Here is a 27,363-nt window from a genome sequence, read left to right as displayed (position 1 = left end):
AAATCTTTTATTCTACAGAATTATTTTCCTAGTAAACAAGATATTCTGCTGGCCAGAAAAGCCACGAAAGGAATTGTGGAACATGACTTCATTATTAAAAAAATACCTTTCAAGATGGTTGATGTGGGTGGGCAGCGGTCTCAACGTCAGAAGTGGTTCCAGTGTTTTGATGGAATCACCTCAATCCTATTCATGGTCTCCTCCAGTGAATATGACCAGGTCCTCATGGAGGACAGGCGCACCAATCGGCTGGTCGAATCAATGAACATCTTTGAGACCATCGTCAACAACAAGCTCTTTTTCAACGTTTCCATCATTCTCTTCCTCAATAAAATGGACCTCCTAGTGGAGAAGGTGAAGACTGTCAGCATTAAGAAGCACTTCTCAGACTTTAAGGGTGACCCTCATAGGCTGGAGGATGTTCAGTGCTACTTAGTTCAATGTTTTGACAGAAAAAGGCGGAACCGAAGTAAGCCACTCTTTCACCATTTCACCACTGCCATAGACACTGAAAACATCCGCTTTGTGTTTCATGCTGTGAAGGACACAATCCTGCAAGAGAATTTGAAGGATATTATGTTGCAGTGAAGGAGAAAGTCCCCTTGCTTTTGTCATCCTTAAATGGACTCAAGGGCTATTGGTCAGATGGGGGGTGTGGGTGTGTGTGTGTGGGTGTGTGGGTGTGGGGTGTGTGTGTGTGTGTGTGTGTGTTATCTGTATGGCCCTGGTGTATGTTTCTAAGATCCATGCCATTATTTAGCCAGCTCAGGAATGCTGTAAAACTAGCCAGTCCAAACATATGAGCTCTAGGCAGAAGGACTTGGAAATTTTGATGTTAGCTACTGAATTATGGGGACTAGTAAAACTACTGAAAAACCAAGTGGTCGCTTTGCTATAAAATCCTGGTTTGGCATACTGAGGAACATAGCCTTCTTTTTTTGGAAAAACATTAATTTACTTTTTTTTTATGCTTTTAAAGAAAATAATCTGAAAGAAGGCTTTTTTTTTTTTCGAGAACAAACTCAGTAGCCATATGGATTGCTTTATCTCTAGCTTTCAGGTAATCAGTGAACAGCTAACCTGAAAATTTTGCTCAGATAGTAGTTGTATTAAAAAAAAAATTCCAACTGATACTGTTAGCTCAAAGCACATGAACCTAAACTGACACTCTCCACTTCTATTCCACACACTGCATTTGGCTAGGAATCTAAATGCCACTTCCCATGGTAAATGTATAGTTGCCTTTTAAGACTCACATGCCAATTTTCCAAAAGATAAGAACCTAGGAGTTGCAAATTAAGCCAAATTGCCATGCATAAGAACTCATTTCTCTGGGCTTGTAAAACAAATGTTTTAAAATAAAAAATCTCGGGCCCTAGGTGACATGGACTGAGTTTAATTTTTGCCCTACAAAAATGTGTACAGTTTTTCTTGCCTCATAAACAGTTGAACTACCAGTAACTCAACATGTAATGGATTTGTGGTGCCAAAGCACACTTTGACAGGGAATGTTTTGCTACCAACACACACACACACACACACACACACTCTCTCTCTCTCTCTCTCTCGTGCTGTTTTAGCTTCTGTCTACTTTTTGGGGGGTTTTGCCTTCTTCTGACACCTTGGTTGGCAACACTTGGAGAACTTCTTTCTTCTCAAAACAGCAGTTCAGCATCCTTCTTATAGAAGCTCCTGTAGCTGGCAAAGCTTTTGTTAATGCAGCAGCTGTTTGATAAGTTGCTAACAGCTGACCTTACAGGAAGCCCCAAAACTCCCTGGAGAAATCCGAGTTTCACAGCTGCACTTATGCCTTTGGACACTAGGGCCCATTTCAGCCACTCCTTTAAATCTAACTCTTGTACAAGAGTTCTGTTCTGTATTAGTGCATGTACACGACAGGCAAAGAGTGTCAGATCTAGCTATCTAGATCAAACTGCAGAACGCTGTAAAAGTGGTGTGAACTGGTTAAACTCATTTAGTTACCTGCTAGGTGCCTTTCACTGTTTTTGAAATATATGTATTTCAAGCCTGATTCACTCACTACTATGCATTACTTTACTTAAAAGATGTATCTGGTGTATTCAGTTAGTTTTCCAACATCAAAAAATTTACTGTGCAACTGGTACCATAGTTTCTGTATGTATATATGTGTATACACATATATGCACATATACATATGCTTGTGTGTGTGTGTGTGTGTAAACATATATATATCTACCTTCTTGAGGGCTCACATAAACTGAGTGAACAGGATCTTTGATTTTTGTGTCCCATTTGAAACTCCATCCAGGTTTATTCAGCATGCCAGATAAATTTCATTTTCATTTTTGGCCAGTTATCTTGTGATATTGATCCAAAAGAAAAAAATTCTAATGTGCTTTTAATTAGTACTAAGTTATAATTCTTTTAATTAGGAGAAAACACGAAATTCTCTTCCTTTGTGGTATGCAAGAGCTTATGTTAAGGTTTGCTGGGTTGGTTTATTACTGTGATGCAAAAAAAAAAAACTTATTCTGGAGGCTCCTCTTAATCCTGTGGGTCTTCATAGACTAGGGATCAGTCTTGTTAAGTTTTTTAATGCTCCTAATAGTGCTGTGTAGAATGGGATTTAAGATCACATTTCCATTATTTAATAATTGTATGATTGCAAAATTATTAATTTACCTGGACCAACTTTATATTTATCTCACAAATTTTGTCAGGTTCAAAAGCAAAGAAGAAATGCAAAGTAGTCAGATAGTTTAGGAATATTCTGCAACAATTTTGATGTTCAATCTGTGCTATAGCTGCTTTCATGATGGGTAAAGCAGAGTATTCCCAACAGCTGATGAAGTCATGCGAAATACATTTCTGAAAAGATCTTTCCACTTGATTGTTTAATTAACTGTCAGGATCTAAAGCAGCATTGCAAATGAGTATGAAATATTTTTAAACAACCAAAAATGTTTACTAACCTACTCTTAAGCATATAAGTAATAAGAACGTTGTAAATGATGCATTGTTCTACAATACACAGGAGAGTGAAAAAAAGGTTAAGTGACTTGGGTTTTAGTATTGTCTATTCTACCAACTAGCTGACTGGCCTTAAGCAAATCTCTTAGCCACTCTGAGCCTTACTTTCTTAGGTGGTCTCTAAATTATATGATTCCAAGATTACGTAACTTAGAATTCCCTGCTTTTTGAGGGGGAGAAGTTAGTGGCAATTTGAAACATTTCCGCTCATTATAAATTGCTGCATTCAGATTTGCAGTGGATTTTATCTCTAAAAGGAAGCTTTTGAGCTATTACCTTTTGTAAATTTCATGCCTTTATTTGCAGTGATTATTCTTGATGCTTGTGTTCTGTTTTTCATTAATATGTTGGGGAAGTAGTAGGGTAAAAAGTACCTGGGTATAATGATAAAAGAATACACACTATTTCTCACAACTATGCTTGCTCTCTTACACATGAGGACTTATAGCTGTGATTAAAAGAGCATACTTTTTAACTCTTCTGTTTATAAAAAATGGGTTTTGCAGATCTTGAATCCTTAGCTTTGTGGTTTTTAATACTCTCTAGAACTTGGGCATATAGCTTTTAAAACAAACCCTTTGACAAAAAAGAAACTGTCAAATTATATTAACTACAAATTTAAATGCAATCTTGAATTATTGATTTTATTTATGACTGAATGGGGGAGAGGGAGTTTCTGAAAATATACCCTCTCTAATACTTTTAGTATTGTTAAATTATGGCACCTGTTCACATTTTGATAGTTGTGAGTGACTTGGCCATGTCTTACCCCTTTGTAGTATGTTACTGTTAGGTAAGAAAGACAGATTGAGAGACCTGGCACATTGCCTTAATCATCTTCAGACTCTGAATGAGTGTTTATTTAAAATTTGATCCTTAATTTTTTTTTTGTTTTCTTTAGTATTGGGTTTCACTCAACCAAAAGTGCTTACAAAAAATAATGCAAAAAAATCACCACCAACCTGACTCTTAGAGCTAAAAAGCTCAGAGCAGATACCTATTACCTTACTTTGGTTTGTTAGGGACTGTCCTTAAGTGACAAACTGTTAGTCTTTCCATGTACCTAGTAAAACCTGAGAGCCACAGCGTTGGGAAATGCAAAAGCATCTTGTATTCATAGCAAATGGGATTTTGAGGAATGCTACCACATTCCAAAACTTACCCCCAAGGATAAATACCCAGTGATCACAGCTTGGATAATAAATCCCAGAAAATATTAGCAGGAAGCAATGGGGAATCTTTCTGTGCAAAACCTGTTGCACCTTCCTGGGGATGTCACAGCCCAAAAAATCAGTAAGCCAACCACAGGAAGGTGACTATAATCAGAACTTTTAGCATCATTTGTTTTCCATGAATTTTCCTGGCAACACTACAAAACAGTTTACTGTGGAAAATATTTCAATCCTCATCCTTTTAAATAATTGTAAACAAGTTATATAGTACATTTTAGACAAGATTATATAGTACTCTTTAGCTTTTATCCATAGCAGTGGGCAAGGTAACAGTGTGTATTCACGTGTACCTACAACATATTGGATATGGAAACCATCCCAGCAAAAGACCAAAGAGATCCTTAACATGGTCAGAATAGCCCTTTCATTAGACAGGGTAATAATCATTGATAAATCCTATTCCATAATGACTTTTGGCCAATAGCTTGCCTCAAGTGGGTTTCCCAGTGGCATAGGAAAGGGTAGTTCTTAATTCCAAGTTTTATTGGTGATTTGAGTAGGTGAAGAGAGTGATAATAAGCACAGTTTTCTTCCAGATGTTGGAGAAGTCTTTTAGCTCCTTTAGTGTGAAGTCAATAAATTACACAGGATATGCTTAGCCACCCCATTCTAAATGATGCTTTGGAATTGAAAAGGTTTGCTTCTAATGGAGATATATAAGACAGAGGTGGACATGGTTTGACCTGTTCTCATTAGCATTAAATATGTGATTCTCATGTTTGCTGTGAGAGTACTTGTCACCTTTAAAATAAAATCATTAAACCTTTATTTAAAGGGATGCACTGAGGTCCAAAGCTTGGAGGGCTGAATACCTGTATAAAGGTCACTCCGAAGAGGATAATTTGTACAAAATGAATTGAAGACTAGTTTTTAAAAATAATGTCTCAGACTGCATGTATTCAGTGGTGGTGTGTTTTGGGCCTTGAAGGTAAAGCTGCCAGTTGAAAAGAAACTTGGAAAGCTGATGATGCTAAAGATTCATTGTATTGTTAATGTTTTATATGACCAAGTTTGAAGAAAGTTGAAACTTAAATGTATGTTGTGGGTCAAAAGAAGAATTTCTATTTGAATTTTAAGTGTCACAGCATCTACAGTGGCACCAGCCAGACATGAAAACAATAACAGCCTCAACATCTGAAGACAGGGTTTAATAAGGTAGTGAGGGACTAGTTTCAATATTTATCATTATTTTACTAATTAATTTTCCCCTAGCTAGCTTCTTAGAAATTGGATTACTACTTTGTGTTTTGTACATTCTTTTAAAATACCTAATTCAGTTTATAAAATACAATACATGCCTGCAGGTAGAAATGTTCTGTACCTTAAGGCATAATTGAGAGCATCAATATAGATCTAGCCTTGGAGTCAAGAAGGCTCAAGCCCTGCCTCTACCACATCCCAGCTGTGTAACCCTGGGCAAGTCACTTAACCTCTTACTGCCCTGGGCAGCTCAGAGAAATTGCAGAGCAGTTGCCAATCTATGTTGGTAGAGGGAATTTTCTTACCTGGAATTCCCTCTGCCAATGAAATCATAGTTAGTTCCAATCTCCACCCCGCTTCACCTTCCGAAAAAAGCATAATTACTCTTTAAACCTACAGTATTCTCCAATCCCCTTTCTTTTGATTGAATGGTAATAGGATACCTCAAACTCAAGAGTGGTTCTCTAGAATAGATAGCATGTATAGACTAGCACTATTAATTAACACTTGAAACCTGCCAGAGGAAAGAGAGACCTGGTCCAGAGTACTTGTTGGTTATGAAATGCCCAATGTATGAAAAGTAGCCTCTGTTTTTATATTGCTTCTGAACCAGGCACTTAGAGGAACTGATGTAGCTTCCCTTTTCTAAACATTTAGATATGAAGTTTCCTGGACAAATAACATAACTCCACCAAGCAATAGGGGGAAGAAAAAGCCAAGAAATAGCCTGTAACAAACTCATAGTCTCTAGAACTATTCCTGGTGTACCAGAACCTGACTTGGTTTGGTGGTTCATAGGGCTTCCTTAAATGAATAAGAGCAGGACACAGGTCCTCATAAGCCAGACAAATTTCTCTTGCTTTGGCAGGGCTTCTTGTTTCATTTTATTATCACTAAGGACTTTAGAGGGCATGGGGTCAGTGGTAGGCCACGATGTTCCTGGAAAAATACAGAATATACAGTAGGTCGCCAGACTTTGGAAAGATGAGCGGAAGTTTGACAGTGACCCTAAGATTTCATCTTAACTATTTAAACCGTTTACTTCTCAGAAAGATTCCATAGGTGTTAAACAAAGCTACCTTGAAATGTCTGAGATTTTCATTTTAAAAGAAACCCTATAGTCTTCATTCATAATGAAATCTGCAGGAATGTAATGTGGAAATTTAACCTTGATTACTCAAATTTAGTCGAATTCCAGGCCTTGTCAAACCAGAAAATCCAGTTACATCCCCTGAGCTAGCTGGAAAGGGTATTTGGTTCTTTGAAAGATAGTTGGTTTTTTTCCCATTCATTGCCCTTTTTTGGTTAACCCAAGTGAGCTGCCCTAAGTTTTCACTTTGGTCTATCATTTAATTAGGATTTCTAAATGAAATCAAAGCAACTCAATACTTTAGCAGTCGATTGCTTTAAAAAATAATCCTGAGCCTCATTTGTTATTATTGCAGCAAAGAGGCCAGTGGACCAAAGAACCAAACCGATCCCTGCAGAAAAGTTGTTGAGTTGGTGATTTGAGGGGAAGCCTGCCTTTTTCCTGGCCTGGTGCTGTTCTCTGAAAATAAAGGGCTGCTGTTCCCAATGCTGTTACTGTGGCGCCTTTTTATTAGCACTGAATTCACTTTATTTTAATAATTAAAAAGCTGACGTGTTTCACCCAAGCAGACGGAATCCCAGCAGTTCAGAGTCAAGGTAGATGTTTTCCTGTGGAAACTCCCAGAGCTATATTTTCTTGAGGATTCTCAGAAGTCCTGTCTGCTCCAAATGGCCCCAGCTTTTGTCTGCTTGGGTCATTTTGGACAGTGTTTCTTAAGGTAGGTGAGAGAGAGAGAAAATTTTCACTGGGTAATATTGACTGACTTGGAAGTCACAAGAAAAGTTCATCTCTGAATATACAAGATGTTCAGTATGTATTTGATGCCAAGTAGTTAAGAGGTATGGAGCTTTTTGAGTAGACTGTATAAATAATTACTACAATCTCAGTCTTGGCGGGAGTCCAGGGTTTACTTCTAGTTGACTTCAGAATAACCCCAGTCAGAAAGGAAGAGGCACATATACCTCTGAGAACAGGCTTGCTGGGGAAAGGCCAAAGAATCCAACAGGGAGGATCCATTTTCTGACCTCTCCTAAAGGCTGCTCCCTAAAATTTCAGCAGAATTTTTTCTCAGAGTTAGTCTGTACCTTTCACTGAAAAGTTCAGCAGCTGGATAGTTGCTATGTATTAGAATTGCTGAAAATGTTCCTTTGAACATTTTTATCATAAAACATCCCCTAATAAACTGGGCCATTTAAAATTCTCCTACACAGCTTTGTGATGACAAACAAGATCTTTGCCACAAAGCAATTTTTGTACTTTTTTTTTAAAAAAGGGAATAATGAGCAAAGAAAACTTGATCATACTAGAGACTGTGAATTTCAGTTTTCAAGGTGAACCAGACTTACAAGGCTGAAAATTAAACTGTTATTAAAATTTAGCCCCAGTTTTATATGCGTTTGGCTGTACATTTGCCAAACTGCCTTGCAGATGGATTGACAGAAGCATACATCTATTATTTCAGTACGTGTTTGATAGATTATCACAGGTTCCATCATACATCATGACTGCAGTATTCACACCCAGCCTGGAGAATCCTTGAACTTACCAAGATAAATGTGCATTGCCCTAGTGTGTATGCCCAGTTTTCATTTTGCCTGGTAGATTGCAATGGTTGCTAACAAGTCTTCACGGGTAAACGAAAACTCTTAACTTGCTCTCTGTCGGATCTGTTGAACATTAGAATTGTTAATAATGACACTTTGAACTATTATGTGAATTCTTTACACACTTGCATAATGTGCTTTTTCTCTTAACACCATTCAAACCAAATAAAATTGACTGGCATGCTGTTCAGTGTTGACACACAACTCTCGCCAGGAAATTCAGTGTTAATATGCTCCATCTTCTGTTCATTGCCACTCTGTCCTTAACTCACCCTATCAATCAGTGCTTTGGTTTTGTAGCATTTCCTATGCAACTGCGCACACTGCTCTGAGCACTGCACGATATTCTTGCAAAAAGGGGCGAGTTAAAAGATGACAGTTAAGCCTTAACACTTAAGTATTCACAAGGGGAAAACATTTTTAAAATAAGGGTTTTACATACTAAACAAGAATACCAAGAGATGCATAACGTGAACACACCATAGCTGACTTCTTATTTTTGAAGTGTCTATGTAGCACCAAGACAGCATCCACAGTAGGTGGCCAACTTTGCTGTGATAAAGTCTCAATTTATGAATAAATACTGTGTACTAGATTAAAATATATATTGTGAAGTGTAAAAAGTGTATTTTATAGCTATGGTGGATTAGTTAATGTGTTTTGTATATATGATTTTTATAAGTCTATTAAAACTTGCCTTACATTACCTGTATGTCTGCAGTATGCTTTTTTTTTTAAAAAATGCATGACTTTTTTTTCTGTCACAATGAAAAGTTCACTGAGTAGGAAGTGGAGAGAAGGAAGGTTGTATTTAGAAATGACTTCTGTAAAACAAAGGCATAAATGCATAAATAAAAATAAAATTATAAAGTGCAAGACACTAGTGACTGCCCTGAGCTGTACTCAGACATGGGAAACCGACTCAGTGACCACCTGCTTTTGTGCTAAAAAGTCACCTTTTTGACAGGTGGCCTTGAATTGTGACTCCTTATGTAAAATCCTTGCTAGGAATAGGTTTTAACTGAGTGCCTTTCCACAAGCAACTGTCTTCTAGGCCTTGGGGTATATGTATTTTCTCTCTTTTAAAGTACTACCTCCCATGAATTTACAGGTTAGGTATAATCATGTTCACAGACAGTTTTCAAATAAAGTAACAAGGTGGGGCTACTAGGAACTGGACATGAGTAACTTTGACCTGGATCTCGATTCTTTTCCATTTGTCTACACCATATTTGTTTTCTCCTTTCATTCTACTCTGGCCTCAGATCTCTTGACCTTCCTTGCCATTTCTGCTGAGCAGAAATATCTTGCTGCTGTGATTTGCAAAATCCTGTTGTCAGGCATAGAGCCTAGGCAACATGGTCGTTTTTCTGCTTTTACTTTGTCTATTATCTACATAGACACAGATGAGATCCCATATGTAAGGAGCTTAGCAAATTTCAAAGTGTTTCGTAAATTTCAGTTATGATACATGGGTTTAGATAAAGTATGAACAAGCCTCTAAGACATGTACATTATACTCATCCATTGATCTAAGATAATTTATTAAAAACCCAAGACTCAATAGACAGCAATTTTTATGTTAAAGGAATGGAACCCATAGCTAAATCTTCAAGGATAGGTAGCATTTCAGCTGGCAGAGCAATAGGATGTTAAGTAAAAAGATTCTCCTTTCCTTTCCTACATTTTCCTTTCAACTAGACCCCAGCAGGTTAGGCAAATGGGGTCTGTTTTTTCCTCTTGCCTTTCTTAGTTGCTCTATGAAAAGACACATAAATCAGGTTTGTTTTATGCATCTTGGGTCTTATCTTGCAGTTGGACATATATCATCCCTACACTTATTGTCCATTTGCCTCCAAATTCTGGTCACTTTCTAGTTCTGTAGCTTCTTTTCTGGGCTCCTTTCTCTAAACCAGGGTAAGATACTGTGTTTGTCATCCTGCCACTCCCATTCAACAAAAGGATGGACAGAATATGGAGCATGAAAATACCAAGTATTTGGCCCTAAAACTTGAAATGCTACCTGTGATCTTGATGAAGGTACTCCCTCCAGTAGTATAGGTCACAACTTCATCCCTGCCTTTTCTTTTTGTGTGACTCTTGTCTACGATTTCCCTTAACGTCTGCCACGTTTCAACACTCTTGAGGCTTTCCTCTGGATCTCTTGGGGTTAGATTGGACATCAGAGCCATCCCTCAATTGGCCCCTCTCTTTAGGACCTGCCAAACTCCTTTTCTAGTCATACTTCGATATCATGCTTATGTAAAACGCTACAATGTGATGAAAATAAACTGAACTAGAGCTGTGTGATATTGTGCTTGAAATTAAACTGTCACTTAAGTCTTAGTTGTTAAGGTGAATTTTTCTCACGGTGCTTTTTCTGTCTGTTAAACTAGCAAGTAAAGAGGTAGCTTTCAAACAGGGACAGGGATAGGAGTTCACTCTGGAATACTTCTGTTAGATCGGACCTCCCTTGCAAATGTCACAAGCATTGTCTCAGTACAGAGAGATTGCTTCTTGTTATTAGAATTTAATTATTGAGCTCCCTGTTGCAGGCAACTCTAGTGCAGTAAGACCTTATATAACTGAAGTAATTAAGAAATGGCTTGGGAAAGAGTTCTGATTAATTTTCTGGTCAGCTGAGGGTAAAAGCAGAACACCCTTTTTATTTCAACCTTGTTATTACAGATGGTTCCAGCTCTATAATGGAATCAAGGGAGTATAATTTAATCTCTGGTGCTTGAGGATTTTGCCTTGCCTTATGATCATTCTGAACATCAGTTCTCACTGTACTATGTAATGCAGCTGTGGAGGGACTGACTTTAGAACATATCCTACAGGTTCCTTTTTAACAGAAGTCTCTGGCATAAGCTTGTTTGCTTTTCCTTTGTCTTGTTCTTGTAAAACTTGAACATAAAGATGAATCGGTGATAAAGAAATCCTGCTTAATCAAGGTTAATACTGTATAACATACACCATACTATTACTACTACCCCAAAGAGATCAAAGAATAAGGGAAAGGACCTATCTGTACCAAAGTGTGCATAGCAGCTCTTTTTGTAATGATAGCTAGAAACTAAGGGAATAACTTTGGGGGAATAGCTGAATAAATTACGGTTTATGAATGTAATGAAATGATGAGAAGACAGTTTCAGAGAAACTTGGGACGACTTGTATGGACTGATGCAATGTGAAGTGAGGAGAACTGGGAGAACGATTTATATGTTGAAACATTATAAAGACAAGTTTCAAAGATTTGTGTGCTCTGATCAACACAATGACCAGCTATAAATCCAGAGGACCCCTGAAACATGCTACCCTGCCTACCTGCCTGACAGAGATGATCTACTCAGCATGGAGATTGAGACATAAATTTTTTGGACATGGCCAATGCAGGAATTAGTTTTGTTTGACTATATGTATTTCTTAGAAGGGTTTCAAGGAGGAGAGATGAATGGGGGGGGGGTGCAGGTGGAAGGAGAGAAAAAAAAATTTTAATTAAAAAAATGTTTTAGCTATGCAACATTATAAAAAGAAAGGTGGTTTTGACCGGTTATATCAAGTTCCTAATTTTAATAGTTCTTTCCTAAATTACTTTGCATTTGCTTACATATAAATAACAAATTTATATTGTTTATAAATTTATGAATTCACATATTTGTAAATGTATAAGCATTTATAAATAATATTTCATATTATCTTCATTTATATTTGGCTGCCCTGTTTTTATAGGTGTCATAAATTTGCTGTTTCCTTGATTTTTTTGAAGCAATAGAAGCTTCTATCTATGTAGGTGCCCCCATTTAGAATGAGACCATGGTTGAGTCTAATCCCATTCTGGTCCCTTCAGCTGTCAGTTTCTGGAGTAGCCAAAGTGATTGAAAGCCATTTTTGGAAAATGGAGTGTGAAATACATATGTCTTTGCTGTCCCTTTTTAGGCCTGAAACCAGGCAGCAAAATCCACCTCTTTGCCTCTTGCTGTAGCTTTAACACAGCAAGCTTATAAGGAAGGCTTTTGTTTCATCGCAGCCACGTGTAAGCCTTCTCAAGAACAAGTTTGTGAGACAGCCACACTAAGTCCTCATTCTTTGGCCTTCATGAGGATATAAATATTCTTTGGGGGGGGACCTCTCCCTCTTTAAATAAACAAACCAAATAAGCCTGAGCTCCTCAGGGTTTTATTTTTGTTGGCGTCTTTGTCCCCAAACCCTGGCCACCCACCCAGTCTGCTCATTTCTGCCAAAAGGTCTTCTGAGTAATCTCATCAACCAAGGAGTACAGGGCTGAGAGAGAGTTATTGCTTTAAAACCAGGTGGCTACAGGTTTCCTTACTGCTTTTGACCTTTTTTATTCATTCAACAGTGTCTTTGCTGTCCTGTTTCCTCTCCTGTCAGGGCTAGACCAATTTAGTCAAGAGCTACAGTGTGTCTTTCATAGGAACATAGACTCAGAATTGGAAGAGAAGGGCCTTTAAAGGTAACGTAGTCCAGCTGCTTCGTTTTAGCGGTGAGGAATGGAGGGTCCGGAAGGCCGAAGGGAATTGTCTAAGGTCAGAAAGAGACAGCTGGGAAGTGGAGGCCAGTTCTCTCCGACTCCACATCCTGAGCTCCTCATGTTGTGCTCCACTGCTGTCCTGTGTTAGTGAAGATTGTCACTTACAAGCACGTGTAAATGTTGAAGGCCACCTTCCCTTCCAATATCATCTTTTTTTTTTCTATCTTCCCAACCTGGAGGATACATCTTCTTCCTTTTCAGTAGCAGATAGGAAGTGCCCCTCTGCTCAGAATGTAGAGACTTGGCATATGATAACATCCTCTAGAGCCTATGTTCTCTCCTTTGTGCCATGTCACCTGTCCCGTACCTATGCTGATGAAGGTACCAGTTAGGCAATTGCCAATCCAATTAAAATTTTGTGTATATGCCCATCGAAGGTAAGGAGATGCCTATACTTTGAAAGTCTTTTGTTAAGCCAATAACATGAGAAAATTAGGTAGAGTGGTCTTCTTTAGTACAGAAATGAAAACAAGCTGCTAAATGATTTAATTTCATTCAGTCCCTCTGACTTCTTGGAAACTAATGTCTGCAACTGATAATGAGTTTAGCTTCATTTTACGGGCATGAATCGTGGATTTAGAGTTGGAAAGGACCTCAGACATCACCAAAATTCAAATCCCTCGTTTGCTGATGAGGAAACAGGTCCAAAGAGGTTAAGGGTCAAGATCACAAGGTAATAAGGTCTAACTTGTGTTCCATCGTAGGCCTAAAAAACTTGGGAGAGATTTGTACAGGGTGAATTTAATAGCAAATCTACTGTCCATGTTAACTGGTTTTATGTTGGTATTTCAAGATCTTAGCTGTCAGCATGAGCAAAAGCAGGAATTGAGGCTTAGGAGGTTAGTGGGGATTGACCTTGAAGTCTTTGCTCCCAGAATGTTTCGTTTTAAAAGCTCTACTCCCCAAGGGTTTCCACCATCTTTGCTTAGTAAGCAACAAAGACTGCTGCAAAGTGCTCTCTTTTAAAATGTATATTGATTATTGCTTCTTACCATCTTCCACATGCTCTTCATTTGTTCTCAAAACCACTGGGGATTGAGAGGGTGTGGGCAAAAGTACCTAATTAGGTACCAGTCGACTGAATCAATTGTTTCCCATCTGAAAGTCATCCATTTGACTGATAAGGTAAAATAACTAGTGATGACCATACATGACATTATGCCCTCAGCTCCTAGAGGGCTGTACCATGCCTTTTATTATTGGGATCTCTATTTAATCTAAGTACAGCCTTCTATAAATCCATTATAGAAGAGATCAGGAGGAAATCAGAAAGTGGGTAAGATTATGGAACATCAGTAGGCTACCCAGGAAGGAAACTGTTTTTGTATTCCTCTGTTCCAGCAATGCTGTTATATAATGATATTTTCTTTGCACAATATCACTCTTTGGTTCACACATTGTTCTTTATCTTCTCTTAATTCTTATTTAAAGAGCCCTCATAGTAAGCCCTCTCAAGACTATAAAGAGGAGTGTCAGTTTGAACATGTTAATGCTACTTTTGAGTTACAACAGTCAGCATTCATGTCCTGGCATTTTCCTGGAGCAGGACTCACCTGCAAAAATAACTGTATTTTATCCTCTCTGCTCATTCTGTGAGCCCTTGCATCTCTGCATTAAGATTTCTCGTCTTCATTCTGACTCTTCCACATAGACAGGCTTCAGATCAGAAGACTCGGTCCTTACCCTTTTAGTCTACCCAGACCTCACTGTGACCTGCAAGTTATTACAAGCATCTGCTTCAGAATAGGAGGGAAAGGGTCAAAATCTTGCAGCACTTTTCAGATCATCCCTACTCCTCCCCCCCCCCAAAGTCTGTGAAAGAAAGAAAAAGAGCAAGGTTTACATTGGACACATTCTTACAAGATCACTATTTTTTTTTTACAAAAATGATTATTTTTAGTGAAAGTTGGTTACCCTGCCTGAGGACCACATGGATTTACATGGGGTGAACATTGTTACATACTGTTATTGATGTAATTGCCATTGAAGTCTTGATCATTAAGACTGGCTTTGCTTTACAGAGGGAGGCAGCATAGATAAGGAAAAAAGCTGGTTTCCCCTTTTGTGGGAGTGGAGATACCTATCATCAGCCTTGGAATGCCAATTTGAATTTGCTACTGGAGGGAGTCAGTGTATTTCCTCTGTTACTCCCCTGCCTGAAATTCTATCAGCCTCTTGAGCTGCTAGATATAAATAACTAAAGAGACCAGTGGGCACTAAAATCTCAGCCGGGAATGAGAGATTGACTGAACCACTTCCTTCCTTCAATTGCCACAGGCACAGATCCCTCTGCTGGCAATAGGGGAGAGGGACCCATGTCCCAGCCTCAAAGAGATTCCAGATTCCCAGAAGAGGGAGCCCGAAACCTGGAGAGCAGATATGGTTTCTCCTTGAAGTTAATGTGAATATTGACCCATCGTAGGTCAGCACCTTAGGCACTGAAAGATAGTAAGATTTGTCATGCCTGCTCCTCTCTCAGACACCTTTGTTTAGGAAGCCACAGACATTTCAAGAAGCTTGGAACACAAGGACTCTCTTCATCTCTTATGGCACCCAGTTACAATAACAACAACAACAACATGAATAACAATATAATGGCATTTATAGAGCACTTTAAGGTCTACAAGGCGCTTTACATGTTACCTCATTGGACCTCAGCTCAGTATCTGGAGCTCTAAGGATATCTGAGATCTAGGGTTGGGATTTGGGGAAGGAGGGAGGAAAGGTGGACAGAATTAAATCAGTGAGTTTAAAACTTCATATTAGAACCATCCCAAAGTGATTCCACTGCCTTGGAATGGCTGCCGTGGGAGGTAATAGGTTTCCCCTCACTTGGAGTTTTTCAAGCAAAGGCTAATTGGGGATGGATGAAGGATTCTTAATAGGAGTAGAAGTTAGATTAGATGGTCTCTGAGTTCCTTCTAATATTGATCTGTGATTCTGTAAAGGAAATGGTAGAAACTAAATCTTATTCAGTAATCTAATATAAATAGGCATTTGTGGGGTGGGAAGACCTCCCACTGTGATACATCCATAGAGTCCTTGGTTACTTTTCAACTCAGTTTTGCTTGTAAGTATAATGGAGCTGAAGAGGGAAAAGGGAAAGACAAATGGAAAAGACAATTTTTTTTCTACCTTGAACAAAAAGGAGTCAAGAAAGGTATTGCTACACTAATTGTCTTCCCACTTCCATCGACAAGGGGAAGTTTCAGCTTTAGACAGTTTTCTTGTGCTCAGCTTCCGCCTTAAGGAGGAGAATTTGTCCCCCAGGACTTTTCGTAGCCCTACAGTGTCTCTACTGAAAGGCAAGTCCTTTCTGGGGGCTGGGAGTTGCCCTGTGAACATCTCCCACCTCTCGAGGGCATCCACAGCCCCATCTACTTCAGCCAGCTCTTCCTCTGAGACATCCCTCTCCAGGGCAGAGATGCAAGTTGCCAGCCAGAGTTCATGCTCTTTGATGATATCTGAGGAGCCAGAAAGATCTCCTAGCTGTTGCTGGCTGTCCAGGTCTGCCAGGGAGCACATTCCCTCCTCAGGCTCCAGCTCCTGCCCAATGGAGAAAGCATGACTGCATGTGTCTGGGGTGAGGGGCTCTGACAGGCTTGTGACTGCCTCAGAGTCGTTCTCACAGCCCATTCCTGAGTCTGAGCTGAAGGGGAGGACATCCTCGGACACAGACGAGTCTCCTGCCTCCTGACGGGGCCACGTCACAGCCACAGTTTGGATCCAAGCATAGAGTTTCTGTGAGGAGAGAAACCAAGACTTAATTCTCCATATTAATTCACTTAGACTTAGGAACTCTGATCAGTGCAATGACCAGTCACCATACCAGAGGACTGATAACAAAGCACCCTGCCTACATCCTGACAGAGGAATGATGGGCTTAGGGTGCAGGATGCAACCTGTGTTTTTGGACACAGTTATTTCGGGAATTTGTTTTGCTTTATTATGCACATTTGTTACAAGAGTTTTGTTTTTCTTTCTTTTTTTTAAATAGGAAGAGGGAGAGAAATACGTTTTTATTCATTGAAAAAAATAAATTTTAATTTTAAAAAATTCCCATAGATCGGGACAAAGATCTAAGAAGACTGTTCCCTTCTGTGTATGTCTCCATTATGACTGCAACCTTTTGTTTGGGCTCCCATGAACATCAGAGGGCAGTAAGTCAAGCCCCAGATGGTGTCCATGGTAACTGCCAGAATGCCCAGGAGTAACCCTGATGACAAAGGACAGACTTGATGGAGCAAAGGTGGCTATAGAAATGTGAATTTCCCAGACCACTTAAGACAAACACAAATGCGCAGCAAGCCTTGCATATACCTACATGATTTCCTTTCCTGCATGACTCTCTCAGCCACTGTGAACGCCAAGAGCTCTTCCATTGTATTTCCCAAAAGTGGACTGAGGCTGGAACAGTTGCAACTCTCCTTCTCCCCACTGTTTCCCTCCCACCCACGCAAACACAGTCCCCTGAGGCTAGAGAAGCCGGACTTCCCCCCCCCCCACCTCCTCTGAGAATCCCCTTTGCTATTCCTCTGCAGTGATTTATGCGTACTGAGAGGAAAGGAATATCTTGAGCTGTCTGGGCAGAAAAGAGAAACAAGATCTCGCTAGCTTATGGCTTAGGAGCTTTGGTCAACCACATTACAAATCTAGAGCCCAGGAAAACATATTGCCCACCCCCCTCCCTCCCTGCACACACACATACACACACATGCGCGCGTGCTAAATCAAGTTATTTAGTTTACAATTTGTGCAGTTGAATATAAACTACTTGAGGGCAGGAACTGTTAAGGTTTTTTTTAATTAAAATTGGATTGATATATTTGGTTTTCACATCATTTATATTTCCTGAAGTATTTTATACCCCCCCAAAAAAAACTAATAACAAAGAGAAAAAAACAAGGGGTTGGGAGGCAGGGAGGAGGGAAAAACACTCAGCAAAAACCACCCAACACATCAAAAAACACCTGATACCAAATGCAATAAGACTATTTCATATTTGATATCCCCAGACCCAGCACAGTGCCTTGCACATAATAGATGCTTATGGAATTAAATTAAATGGAATTTGTACAGTGAAACTCTCAATATTCTGAAGCATGGGGCTATGTATACCTGCCTCACCTGGGAAAGTCTGTTCCTCTTCCTCTTTAAAGCAGGGGCTTCCATTCCATCTGAAGTTGTGGCTTTGGGGTGTGGAGTATCTATTTGCACCCTGTGATGGTAGCTCTCCTAATCCTAGCCTTGGCACTCCACACCAGATCATTATGTGATCATCCAGAGTTACACTTTAAATGGAGTGACTCTTGATTGGTTTTCCCCAAGTCCCCCTGTACGTACTCTTGTTTAAGGGAGAAGTGGTTCATTTTAGTATGCACGTATTTACACAGAAAGATGTCCTTCTCAACCAGTTTCTCAACTATCCTGCCTCCATGTATGTGGACATAATAGTGTCTCCATGTTCTTAGCAGTGCATATAGGCCTATGTTTGGGAACCACACATGGTTCATTTGTAAATGGACCCGCAGAGCTTCATCTTAACGGATGGATGTGTATGATATGGGACTTTTTTAAATATTGAAGTTCATTTGAAAAATACTTAGAGTTGAAAATAATTTAAACACCAATGAATAAAAGTCTCATTTTTAAAAACTGAATGACATTTTAATTTCTTTTTTAACTGTTTTTGTACTTGAAGCTTTACATTTTTTTACATATATTTTAAATTCTTAATCAAGTTTTTCTTTATACTTGGGCAAGTCCTAAGTACCACTTTGCAGATGGCCAATAACCTCATTATTTTGTATTTAAAATTTCAAGTGTAGTTAGTGTGATAGTTTTCAGCGTTGTTGTCAGTCAGTTCAGTCATATTTGACTCTTCATGACCCCATTTGGAGTTTTCTTGGCAAAAATATTGAAGTGGTTTGCCATTTCCTTCTCCAGCTCATTTTACAGAGGAGAAAACTGAGGCAAATAGAGTTAAGTGACTTGTCCAGGATCACACAGCTAGTAAGTATTTGACCTCTGGAAGAGGAATCTTCCTGATTCTAAGCCCAGTGCTCTTTATAATGCACTATTTTTCATCAGTTGGCATGTCAGTAATCTGCTATGCTAACAGCAGAGGGCAGTATCACTACACTCAAACTTTGAGGCTACACTGTAGCGTACTGTCTGTTGCAAACCAAGTGCTAGCCATATTGAGTCTACTTTTCCTCTCTTCCTCTAGGTTTCTTGATCTTTCTCTGGGGTAATTCTTCTCTCTCCGAAACCACTTACAAATGCCCAAACTTCAGTCAGTCAATAAACATCGGCTACCACGGGCAAGGCCCTAGGTAGGCTAAGGGCTGGGATACAGCTAGACAAAAGATTGTCCCTGCCATCACAGATATCGCAACTTAATGGCGGGGTCAAGATGCAAACAACATATATGTCCAAACAAGACATGTAAAATGAATTCAAGAACTGGGGAATCAACAGAGGGAAGGCCCTAGGATTAAGGGAGATTGGGAAAGCCTTCTTACAGAAAGAAGGACTTTTAAATGGGACTTGAAGAAGCCAGGAGACAGAAGGAGGAAGGTATGGGGGGGGCGTAGATGGGACAGCCAGGGATGATTCCAAGATACAGATATAGGGTGTGTTGTAGGAGGAACAGCCAGGAGACCAGCGTCACTAGATCACCCAATACATGGAGGATTAAGGTGACTAGAAAGGTAGAAAAGGGCCAGCTTAGGAAGGGATTTGCAAGCCAAATGGGAGGTAATAGGGAGCCAGCCACCTGAGTTTAGTGAATAAAGGAATGACACGGTCAGACCTATATGTTAGGAAGATTACTTTGACAGCTGAATGGGAGATGGAGTATAGAGGGGGAGACTTGGGGTGGGGTGACCAAGCAGCAGGCTATTGCAATAATCTAGGCATGAGAGGTTAGACCAGGGTGGTAACAGTGTCCAAGAAGAGAAGGCAGTACATTTGAGAAATGACTTTTTTAAAAAGGTAAAATCAACAGGCCTTAGCAATAGATGGGGGGGGGGAGGCAGAGAACGAACAGAGGTTGACATCTAGATTGGGAGGCTGGGTGTCTAGGAGGATTGTGGTACCCTCATAGTAAGAGGGGGACTTAAGAAGAGGGGAGGGTTTGGGGGGAAAGGTAGTGAGTCCAGTTTTGGACAGGTTGAGTTTGAGATGTCTACAAGACATCGAGTTCAAGATAGCTAATGGGCAGTTGGAGATGTGAGACTCGAGATCAGCACTAAGCTTAAGGCTGGACAAGATTTGAGAATCATCTGCAAAGAGATGATCATTGAAGCTGACGGAAGGAAGGGCCCTGTTAATCTTGGAGCGGGAAGGGCGTGGCGAATCCCTTCTAGGATTGGTATGTTCTCCATTTCCCCTAGTATGTTTCTTTCAAGAGTGAAACAGGAAGGGACACCAGGTGGCAAAATGGGTAAAGCACTGGCCCTGGAGGCAGGACCTGAGTTCACATCCTGCCTCAGACACTAGCTGGTATGACCTTGGGCAAGTCACTTAACCCTGATTGCTAAAAAAAAAAAAAGTGAAGCAGGGCTGAAGGGAGAAGAGGAGGGTGGCAGGTGGGGGAAAGGATATCTTTGCACCCAACTTAACTACAGAAGTTCTGGGATTCAGGAGCACAGAGAAGATTTCAAGTGTGTGCTCAGGCTCAGATTCTGAGATCATAGGTAAAAAATGCCAAATGCCTTTTCCCTGCCTTTATGATACAAAATCTCAGAGACAAAACTCTGACTTTTAGAGGCCATTTAGTGTAAGCCTTCCTCTCCATTTTATGGATGAGGAAACTGAGAAAGACAATGGCTTGCCCAAGGTCACTCACCTGGTAAAAACACCAGAGCTGAGGCTCAAATCTAGGCCTTCTGACTCCAGATACAAGCCTCTTTCTATACTAGTAGGTATTCAGGACATGTTTCTTAAATCGGGTTGGACTGCATTGCAGCTAGATGGTGAAGTGGATAGAGCCTGGGTTTGGAGTCAGAATGATCTAAATTCAGATCCAGACTCAGATACTTTCTAGTTGTGTGACCCAGGGCAAGTCGCTCAACTTCAGTTTGCCTCAGTTTCCCCATCTGTAAAATGGGGATAATAATAGCACTTCCTTCCCAGGGTTGTTGTGAGGATAAAATGAGATAATACTTGTAAAGCACTTGGCAGTCCTTAAAGCCTACGTAAATAGCTATTGATTTTATTATTACATGTGCTGATTCAGAAAGCCAAACCAGGTAGTTTTGTTTTTGCCCATCTGTTTCAGTCATGCTCAACTCTTCGGGACCCCATTTGGGGTTCTCTTGGCAAAGATCCAGGAGTACTTTGCCATTTCCTTCTCCAGCTCATTTGACAGGCAAACAGAGTAAAGACGTGCCCAGGGTCTTTACTAAGGAACTAAGGAACAGTATCTTGCAGTCCAGGAGTTCTTAACTTGAAATTCATGAACTTGTTTTTTTTAATATGTTAATATTTGTATTTCAACATAATTTAATATAAATACCAAGTTTCAGGGCAGCTAGGTGGCACAGTGGATAGAGCACCAGCCCTGGATTCAGGAGGACCTCAGTTCAAATCCGTCCTCAGACACATAACACTTACTGTGTGACCCTGGGCAAGTCACTTAACCCCAATTGCCTTAAAAATAAACAAACAAACAAACAAATAAATATGTACCAAGTTTCCTTGGTAATCCTGTGCATTTTATGCATTTAAAAACATTCTGAAAAGGGGTCCATAGATTTCACCAGACTGCCAAGGGTTCCATGATTCCAAAAAAAAAAGTTTTTAAAAGTTCTCCAATAATCCCATCCCCTATTTTAACAAAAAAGGAAGTCCAAAGAAAAGGAAAGGACTTGCCCACAGTCACACGGCTGGAAAGCAACAGAAGCCAGGTCTTCTGATTCCCACGTCAGTGTTCCTTCTGTGACACCCTCCCCCACCCTAAAAAAAAACCCCTATTTGAATCCCTCCATTTTCACTAGCCAGAGGGCTGTGTTTTCCCTATCACCTCTGTCTTTTCTCCCACTCTTGACCCATCTCTCTGAGTAGGCCTCTAGTTACTGCATCCATAGGTGCTTCCACTGATTTTCCTCTCACTATTTTAACTCTTTGCAGCCTGGCTTCCAATCTCATCATTCAACCAAAACTGCTCTCTCCAAAATTACCACTGATCTCTTTTTTCTTTTTTTTTTTCATTTTATTTTCTTTTTCTACAGAACTTAACACTATGTAAAATGAGCATTTCCAGGTGCAACTTACAGCTTTTTTTTTCCAACTATTTTTTCCAATTATATGTAATTATTTTTTAACTTTTGTTTTTTAAAATTTTGAGTTCCCAATTCTTTCTTTCTCTCCCTCCCTCCTCTCCTCTCTCATTGAGAAAGCAAGCAATCTGTTGTAGGTTATATATGTGCTCTTCATTTTTTTGTTATTTTTAATTTATGGAAGAAAACAAGCATTTCCATAACATGGTACAATAAAAAGGACAATTGTATGTGAAACTGCAAATCTGCTATGTACAACTTGCTATGCCTTTCAAATATACAACAAAATTATCATATAAATTTCTTTTTTTTCTATCCTTCCTCCCCTACCCTAGATATGGCTACCATTAAACACAAATAAGTGTATGTATGTATATATATGAATTTTATTTATTATATTTACATGTAAATTATTTATATAATTAGATATACATAATATATTCCTATATTATTTTTATATTTATCATATTTATATATAAATGTATATATAAATATATAATATGTAAAAATATTCTATACATACTTCTATTTATCAGGTCTTTCTCTGGATATGGATAGTGTCTTTTCTCATATGTCCTTTATAGTTAATTTGGATATTTGTAATAGACAAAATAACTTATTCACTCAAAATCATTTCTTAATATTGCTGTTATTGAATACAACGTTCTCTTAGCTCTGCTCATTTTGCTCTTTGTTATTTCATGCAAGTCTGTCCGTGTTTTTTTAAGGTCATTGAACTCATCATTTCTTGTAGCACAGTAGTATTCCATCACAATCATATACCACAACTTGTTCAGCCATTCCCCAATTTGTGTGTGTTGTTGTTGTTGTTGTTGTTTGGGGGGGCAGGGATGAAGCAATCAGGGTTAAGTGTCTTGCCTAGGGTCACACAGCTATTAAGTGCCAAGTATCTGAAGTCACATTTGAACTCAGGACCTCCTGATTCCAGGGCTGGTGTTCTATCCACTGCAACACTGAGCTGCCCCAGCCATTCCCCAATTAATGGGCATCCGTACAAGTAATTTCCAGTTCTTTGCCACCACAAATAGAGCTTCTGTAAACGCTTTAGAACATATAGGATTTTCTCCTTTTTCCCTAATCTCCTAATTGACAAATTCTATGGTCTTTTCTCAGTCCTCATCCCTCTTGAGCTCTCTACAGCCTTTGACACTGTTCATCAGCCTCTTCTCCTTGATATTCCCTCCTCTCTAAGTTTTCCTCACCCCACTCCCTCCTGGTTCTTCTCCTGCCTGTCTGACCACTCCTCTTGTCTCCTTTAGTGGAGCTTCATTCATCCACGTCATATCCACTAGCAGGACTCGTCTCCCCAAGCTCTGTCCTGGACCCTTTTCACTTCTTGTATATTATTTCACTTGGAGATCTCATCAGTGCCTATGGTTTCAGTTCTCATCTTTATGTATATGACTCTAAACCTACTTAGCCAGTTCCTCACTTCTAGTCTCACATCTCCAGCTGTTTGTATCAGACATCTCAAACTGGATGTCCCACAGATATCTTAAATTCGATGGCCAAAACGGAACTCATTCTCTTTCCCCCAGAATCCTCCCTTCTTCCCAACTTCCATATTACTGTGGAGGGTATCACCCAGGATCCCCATCTAGGGGTCATCCTCTACTCCCCACTGTCACCCCCTCCCCTTATCCAATCTTTGGCCAAGGCCTGTTGATTTTACCTTTGTTATCATCTCTCATACTCATCCCCTCCTCTCCTCCAACACTGTCACCACCCTGATCGTCATCACCTCATGCCTGAACTACTGCTATAGACTGCTAGTTGGTCTCCTTGCCAGAAGGCTGTCCCCACTGCAATCCTTTTTTCCAGCTGTCAAAGTGATCTTCCCGAAGAACATGTCATGTAGGTGACCATGTCATTCCCCTTATCCAATAAACTTTGGTGGCTCCCTATTACCTCCAGGATCAAACATAAAACCCCCCATTTGGCTTGTAAATACCTTCAGAACTTGGCCCCTTTCTATTCTTCCAGTCTTGTTCTACCCCCTACTTGCCCCCACATTGTCTGTGAACCAGTGACACTAACCTCCTTGCTCTTCCTCACACAAGCAGTTCTACTGGCTGTCTCCCTCCCCCCTCATCTCTGCCTCCTAGCTCCCCTGGCTTCTGTCAAGCCTCAGCTTGTTACACCTCTGCAAAGAGTCTTTGCCCAGTCCTCCTTGACTTAGTGCCTTATATCTGTTGATTATTCCCAATTTATCCTGTCTGTTCTTGTTTGTACATCATTGTCTCTCCCATTAGACTGTCAGCTCCCTAAGGGCAGGAACAGTCTTTTACCTCTCTTTGTATCCCCAGATCTTAGCACAGTGCCTGGCACACAGTAGGTGCTTAATAAATATTTATTGACACCATGCTGCATCCTATGAAGTGAGGATGACTTCCCCCCAGGCCTTCTCTGTTCTCCCCTTAAGAGGGCAAGTTATATAGACCTTTCCAGGTAGGCAGTGACAGACCCAAGTTCTAGAGATTTTCTATCAGACTGGAAGCTCTTTGAGGGCAAAAACTATGTATGTATGGTATTTATATATCCCCCATCAACTAATCTGGGGTTCTGTACACAGTAGGCACTTAATAAATGTTTCCAATATCACATTATTATCTGAGTTTCCCTGAGAGTGTTGGTGAAAACAATCATTGTAAGTGATGAGCCAATGGGAAAGAAAGGAACCTTAGGGGCTGTTCCAGTGTTTTACAGATGAGGAAACTGAGACCCACAGAGATAAGATCCTCAAATAAAAGTAGAAATAGGACAAAGTGAGCAGAGTTGTCTGTCTGACCTTTCTTTTTGCCAGTGGTTGGGGACAAGAGGGAGGAAGATGAGAGCATTTCTTGGATGAGAGGTTGACCCTCATGAAACTCTCATAAAACTGCCTTTTAAACTTTCCTGTTTATACACAAGAATCTCTGGGACTTGTCATCTCCCTAGGTTTCTGCAGTGAAGTCAGCTGGGGACTCTGTTGGCAAAATGTTCTGTCTTAGTTATTCACTTTGATCTTTAAAATCTTCCACTGGCTGTATTCCCTCTGCTTCGAGCTCTGATCTCCCTGGCCTTAAAAATTTGCCTTCAGCCCCATACTTCCCCAACCCCCATCCCCTGCCATGGAGCTTTGAATGTGGAGTCAGAGAACCTAGTTTCAAATTCTATCTCTGCTCATTACTACCTGCATGACCCTGGGCAAGCCACTTAACTTCCAGAGCCTCAGTTTCCTCATCTGTAAATTAAGACATTTGAACTAAATGGGCCTCTGAAGGGCCTCTAGCCCTCTAAATCTATGATTTTATGAGATACTCTTACCTTTCTTCTTCGCCAACAAACTTCTCAAAAAAAATGTACTCCTTACTTCCATAACTTCACCACTTATTCCTCAAACGCTTACAATCTGGCTTCCTCCTCTTCCCATACCATAGTACCATACTACTGCAGTCCCAAAGGTTACGAGGGACTTCCTAAATCCAATGGACTTCTTCCTTGGTCCTTATTATAATAATAATGGCTAGCATTTCTATAGCTTAAGGTTTGTGAAGAGCTTTACATATGTTATCAAATCTAATCTTCCAACGTGGCTAGTAAGAGTCTGAGACAGGATTAGAACTCACATCTTCTTGGCTGTAAGTCTAACTCTCTATGCACACCACACAGCCTAGCTATCTCCTTGATTTCTTGGTAGTATGTTACCATGTTGACAATCCTCTCTCATTTGACTTCCATGATACAAAACCATCCTGGCATGATGCCTTTTCTTAATAAATGTTGGCCATTATCAGAGGTTCTGTTCTCATCATTATTGGGACTCACAGAGGCTCCTCAATGAGGTTCAGGGAAGGCAGACTTGAAAAGCAACTATCCCAGCAATCCTTGAGCAAGAAAGTAGCTCTGCCCCTCCATGCTCCACATGCCGTTCCCCTTGTATCTCCTGCTATTCTTTGTCCCTAAACAAGCAAATTAATTAATATTCATGGTCTAAGTCCCTCAATGTTTGACAACTGTGTTCCCCACTCTGTGGAACTAAATTCAGACGAAAGACCCTGGCTTGGACTTCTCAAATGCCCAACTTGGCAACTATGTGGTAGAGGAGATCTAGGTTACGAGCTGAGACTTGTAGTCTCAGCTGGGGACCCTGAGTCATTAAGACTTGAGTTCAGATCCAACCTCAGACACTTATTAACTGTGTGACCCTGGACAAGTCACTTAACCGTATTTGCCTCATTTTCTTATCTGTAAAATGAGCTAGAGAAGGAAATGGCAAACCACTTCAGTATCTTTGCCCCCCCCCAAAAAAATGGGGACATGAAGAGTCTGACACAATAACAATAAAAGTGTTTTTGCAAGCATTAAAGCGCCAGCCACTGCTATTGTTATCTATTATTATTTCCTTAATACATTCATTCAATAAATGTTTATTAAGTACCTGTTATGTTGCAAAACACTGTGCTATAGCCACAAAATTGAAACAGTCCCTGCCCTTCCCTGAAGTACCTTGTATTCTAATGCCTCCCCACTCTCCGACTGTGCAAGGGAATGATAGGAAAGGCCTTAATGGCACCTAAGCTGGGCTCTGAAGGAAGCTAGGGAGTCTATAACATGAGGAGGAGCTCATGCCACACCAGGCGGAACCACTTGTGCATTGAAAAAGGAGAAGGACGGGGCAGCTGGGTGGTGCAGTGGGTAGAGCACCAGCCCTTAAGTCAGGAGGACTTGAGTTCAAATGTGACCTCAGACACATGATACTCACTAGCTGTGTGACCCTGGGCAAGGCACTTAACCCCAGTTGCCTAAAAAAAGAAAAAAAAAGAAAAAAAGGAGAAGGATTTGGAAGGTACAGGGAACAGCTAGCTGGTCAGTTTGACTGGAACAGAGAATGTGTAAAGAGAAATAATATGAAGTAGAACTGGAAAGGCAGGTGAGAACCAGATTATAGATGGCCTTCAATACCAACAAATAAGTTTATTTATATTTTATCCTGGAGACAATAGGGTGCCACTGACAATTTTTTTTAGTAAAGGGATGCCATGATTATGAGATAATAATTGTCCAATAGTCAGTGTCTGATACATAGTACAATATAAATTTTAGTTGTTACTTTGGTGTCTTAGGAATAGCAATTTGTCAGCTGTGTGGAAGATTGAATGAAGAGGGAGAAAAGGAGGCTTGAAAGTAGTTAGAAGACTGCAGTACTCTAGGGGAAAAGGCTGGTGGGGCTGTATGACCTAGGGTCTGGGCTGTGTGAATGGGGGAAAGAGGACAGATGCAAGAGCTGTCATGGAGCTAAAACTGTCAAGACTTGGCAACTGATCAAATATAGGGGTTGAAGGAGAAGGAAGAGTCCAACATGACTCCAAAGTTATGAGCATGA

The 27,363-nt window shown here is 40.1% G+C and overlaps 2 protein-coding genes across 3 annotated transcripts in view; one reads left to right on the top strand and one right to left on the bottom strand.

Annotated features, from left to right (window-relative positions):
- Positions 1-8,844, top strand: part of GNA12 (G protein subunit alpha 12) — a 132,470-nt gene extending 123,626 nt beyond the window's left edge. Inside the window, exon 4 of the mRNA XM_020975230.2 lies at positions 19-8,844. Coding sequence (XP_020830889.1) covers positions 19-588 — 570 coding nt within the window. The 3' untranslated portion in view covers positions 589-8,844. The remainder of the gene's footprint in view (positions 1-18) is intronic.
- Positions 8,845-15,358: 6,514 nt separating this feature from the next.
- AMZ1 (archaelysin family metallopeptidase 1) overlaps positions 15,359-27,363 on the bottom strand; it is a 29,024-nt gene continuing 17,019 nt past the window's right edge. For both annotated transcript variants that reach the window (XM_078152928.1, XM_020975265.2), the window contains one exon: positions 15,359-16,434. In XM_078152928.1, the coding sequence (XP_078009054.1) occupies positions 15,865-16,434 (570 nt within the window). In that variant the 3' untranslated portion in view covers positions 15,359-15,864. The remainder of the gene's footprint in view (positions 16,435-27,363) is intronic.

Source organism: Phascolarctos cinereus, unplaced genomic scaffold (assembly GCF_003287225.1).
Source record: "Phascolarctos cinereus isolate Bilbo 61053 unplaced genomic scaffold, phaCin_HiC Scaffold_4;HRSCAF=312, whole genome shotgun sequence".
Classification (NCBI taxonomy): domain Eukaryota; kingdom Metazoa; phylum Chordata; class Mammalia; order Diprotodontia; family Phascolarctidae; genus Phascolarctos; species Phascolarctos cinereus.
Note: the sequence above shows the minus strand (reverse complement) of the source record. Positions and strands in the feature narration are given on the sequence as shown.